General features: G+C 37.8%; 2 protein-coding genes across 2 annotated transcripts; both read left to right on the top strand.

Moving 5' to 3' along the window:
- The first annotated feature begins 499 nt into the window (after positions 1-499).
- Positions 500-1,191, top strand: LOC145131205 (zinc finger BED domain-containing protein RICESLEEPER 2-like). The gene is made up of 2 exons (XM_079065929.1): positions 500-859; positions 967-1,191. The coding sequence occupies exons 1-2, from the start codon at positions 500-502 to the stop codon at positions 1,189-1,191; spliced, it is 585 nt and encodes a 194-aa protein (XP_078922055.1).
- A 33-nt stretch (positions 1,192-1,224) lies between these two features.
- LOC145131204 (zinc finger BED domain-containing protein RICESLEEPER 2-like) lies at positions 1,225-1,818 on the top strand. Its single transcript, XM_079065928.1, has 3 exons — positions 1,225-1,573; positions 1,642-1,703; positions 1,789-1,818. The coding sequence occupies exons 1-3, from the start codon at positions 1,225-1,227 to the stop codon at positions 1,816-1,818; spliced, it is 441 nt and encodes a 146-aa protein (XP_078922054.1).
- The last annotated feature ends 1,432 nt before the right edge of the window (positions 1,819-3,250 follow it).

Genomic DNA, 3,250 nt, shown 5'->3' with positions numbered 1-3,250 from the left:
CGTTATTTAAGCATCTGTCAAGAAAAACCATTAAGAGTGATATAAAAGACATTTTTGAAAGTGAAAAAACAAAGATAAAAAGGGTTCTAAGTTCTAACAAAGGTAGAGTTGCGGTGACAACTGATATGTGGACAACTTCTAACCAAAAAAGAGGCTACATGGTTGTCACTGCACATTATATTGATGATTCTTGGAATCTTTGCAATAAAATTCTAAGGTAATCAACTACATCTTTTTTTCTTTTATATTGATTTAATCTTTGAATATTTGTGTTCTAATCTGATAGTTTTTTTTAACTTGTAGGTTCATGTATGTTCCAGCCCCTCATAATGCTAAAACACTATCTAAAGAGTTAATGGGGTGTTTAGTTGCATGGTCCATTGAATGCAAGCTATCCACTTTGACTTTAGATAACTGCAGTGTTAACTTTTCTATGATAGACAAAATGAAAGAAAAGTTGAGGCCCGATAATCTCCTTCTAAGAGGAGATTTGCTTCACATGAAATGTTGTGCGCATATATTGAACTTGATAGTTCAACAAGGATTAAGTTCAATTCAAAGTGCTGTAGACTCTATCCGTGAGAGTGTTGTTTATTGGACTGCAACTCCTAAAAGAGTGGAAGATTTTGAGGATGCGAAGGATGGGTTCTCTCTTTCAACGAATAGAAAGTTAGCTTTAGATTGCAAAACAAGATGGAACTCGACTTATCTCATGCTTATGAGTGCAATTGTGTATAAGGATGTCTTCAATCGCCTTGTACACACTGATAAGAACTACAAACAAGCACCAAGTGATCAAGATTGGCTTTTGGCAAAAGTGATGAGTGAGAAGCTCAAATTGTTTAATAGTGTGACTGAGGTGTTTTTCTGGGATTAAATATCCTACTGCCAATGATTGTATGTGAGATTCGAATATGTGAGATTCGAATGTTGCTTAATGATTGTATTATATCACCTTATTTGGAGATTAAGACAATGGCTACCAGTATGATTGAGAAGTTTGACAAATATTGGTCTGTCATACATGGAGTTTTAGCAGTTGCCACAATTTTAGACCCAAGATTCAAAATGAAACTCATTGAGTATTACTTCCCTAAACTTTATGGTGATGAGTCCTCAAAAGAAGTAGAGCGAATTAGAAAGTTGACATATGATTTGGTAAAAGAATACAAACCACATGATGCCAAATAAACATGTTGTTCCTTCAATAATTTTGATTTTGGCATGGATGTTGATGATGGTGGAGATTGTTTGGGTGGTTATGATCTATTTGTGAGTTCCACTTCAACTGTTTATACTTACAAATCTGAGTTAGATTATTATTTAGAGGAGAATGTATTACCCAGGACAGGAGATTTTGATATTTTAGCATGGTGGAAGACCAATGGTCTTAAATATCCTACTTTGCAACAAGTTGTAAGAGATATTTTGGCTATACCGGTGTCTATAGTTGCTTCTGAATCGGCGTTTAGCAGTGGTGGAAGACATGTCACTCCTTATCGTAACATGCTTCATCCTGATACATTAGAAGCATTAATTTGCACCCAAGATTGGCTGTGGGATGACAAATTGGGTATTAGTTTTATATTCAAACCCTTTTTTATAATGTAGAAATACTAATGCTTATTTATTTATTTCCAGGTACACATTCCAATAAAGAGAAACATCTTGCAAAGTTTGAAGTTATGAAAGATGTTGAGTCTGTAAGTTTGTTGTTTTTAACTTTTTGTTTTTTTTTATTTTGTGTTTGTATAACAATTGCCTTCAATTTTGTTGTTGTTGGTTTAGGGACCAAGCTATGTGGATTTTGATGCTTAGTTTTTGAAGATTGGAAGATGATTGACAACAATGAAGACCAAACTTTTTTTTTGGAACAAGAACAATAGAGTGAAATTGTTTGGTTGATTTTAATGTTTGGTTATTATTTTTGTTGCTTGTGACTGTTTCATGGATTTTTATGTTTGGTTTAGTTTGTTGTTTTTGAGAATTAAGTATGAACAAGTGATATTTTATTATTATTATGATAAGTAATGTTTTTTTTTCTTTCTAATTGTTGGGTTGTGAAAAATTATACTTTATATAAATGGGTATCCAATAGGTTCCCCATATCTATCAGATATTTCTTCACCCGAACCCGTTGGGTATTTCGCGGGGCGGGGGTGGGGATGGGTTTGGGGTTAGAAGTTGGATATGGGGATGGGATTTGTGGTCCCCGTCACTACCCGCCCCCGCTTGCATCCCTAATTGTTCCCAAGGTATGATTGTCTCGATGGGGGAGGAGTAGGGTTAGAAGGGGTAGGGACTGACCCTGCTTTTTGTCTTTTAGTAAGCCTCTGAGTCGAACTGCCTCCTTTTTCAGTCTGAACTTTCGTTTCTTGAGCTTAGGTTTAGGTTTTTGGGTGCATTGGCGAGTTGTCCTTCGTTGGTTTTCCTGGTTGTTGTTACAGTTGAATTTATCGATACTGTTTCCATTTTCGTTCGTGCTGTTGGCATTGAAGTATGCCATGACAGCTGCCACGATAGCTGTAACAGTGGCTTGGAATGTGGTGGAGTCTATTCGTAGGACCGGTGCATCGTCAGGGTACTGGTTATCTCCATGGGAAGACATGACCCTGTTGCACACGAAAAGTGAGCTCGCAAGTACTTGTAGCTAGTTTCAAGTGAGTTTACTCGTATAATCTTAACGTACTGGTGCTAATTGTGTCAACCTACATCCCCATGATGCAGTTATGGTATAGGGTGGAAACATATATTGCATGATGTTAAGCCCGTCAAAATAGCACATAGTTAGTGGTATAGTTGGTGGATTGGGTTGCATGGATTCTTGGAGGGCGTACTCCTCTTGGTTTACCACTACGGGTTGCGATTAAAGGCATTATGAACCTAAGGCGAGTAGTGAGGTAATCCTCTTTTTGGCACACAAAGTGCTTGGCCATTTCACTTATACTATGAGTGCCCTTTTTGTGTTCCTTACACTACTAAGGCTGTCCTAGCCTTGATTGCTATGAGTTGTGGTCTCCAAATGACCATTTCCTCGTCCGAGGAGTGTAGATGGTCCGCATAGTTTTCTGGTCCTACTTGTGGGTTTCGTAAGGCATTTGGAATGGTGTTCTTGTTACTTGTGGGGGATCGGATTTATACTGTTGCATACTGGGCTTTGCTTACGGTCTCCACTACTCCATGACCGAGAGTTGGAAACTGGGAGTTAATTCGGGTTACTTGTGGCCCAAACGGAGGTGGTGCTTGATTT

Source organism: Lactuca virosa, chromosome 8 (genome assembly GCF_052849685.1).
Source record: "Lactuca virosa cultivar CGN04683 chromosome 8, Lactuca_virosa_CGN04683_v6, whole genome shotgun sequence".
Classification (NCBI taxonomy): domain Eukaryota; kingdom Viridiplantae; phylum Streptophyta; class Magnoliopsida; order Asterales; family Asteraceae; genus Lactuca; species Lactuca virosa.
The sequence above is the reverse complement of the archived record's forward strand: the minus strand, read 5'-3'. Positions and strand labels throughout refer to the sequence as shown.

Coding starts and splice junctions, on each gene's coding strand:
- LOC145131205 (XM_079065929.1), top strand. CDS start 500: ATGAAATGTTGTGCGCATATATTGAACTTGATAGTTCAACAAGGATTA. Junction 860..966: donor TGTTTAATAGTGTGACTGAG/GTGTTTTTCTGG, acceptor CCTTATTTGGAG/ATTAAGACAATGGCTACCAG.
- LOC145131204 (XM_079065928.1), top strand. CDS start 1,225: ATGGATGTTGATGATGGTGGAGATTGTTTGGGTGGTTATGATCTATTT. Junction 1,574..1,641: donor GCTGTGGGATGACAAATTGG/GTATTAGTTTTA, acceptor ATTTATTTCCAG/GTACACATTCCAATAAAGAG. Junction 1,704..1,788: donor TTATGAAAGATGTTGAGTCT/GTAAGTTTGTTG, acceptor TTGTTGGTTTAG/GGACCAAGCTATGTGGATTT.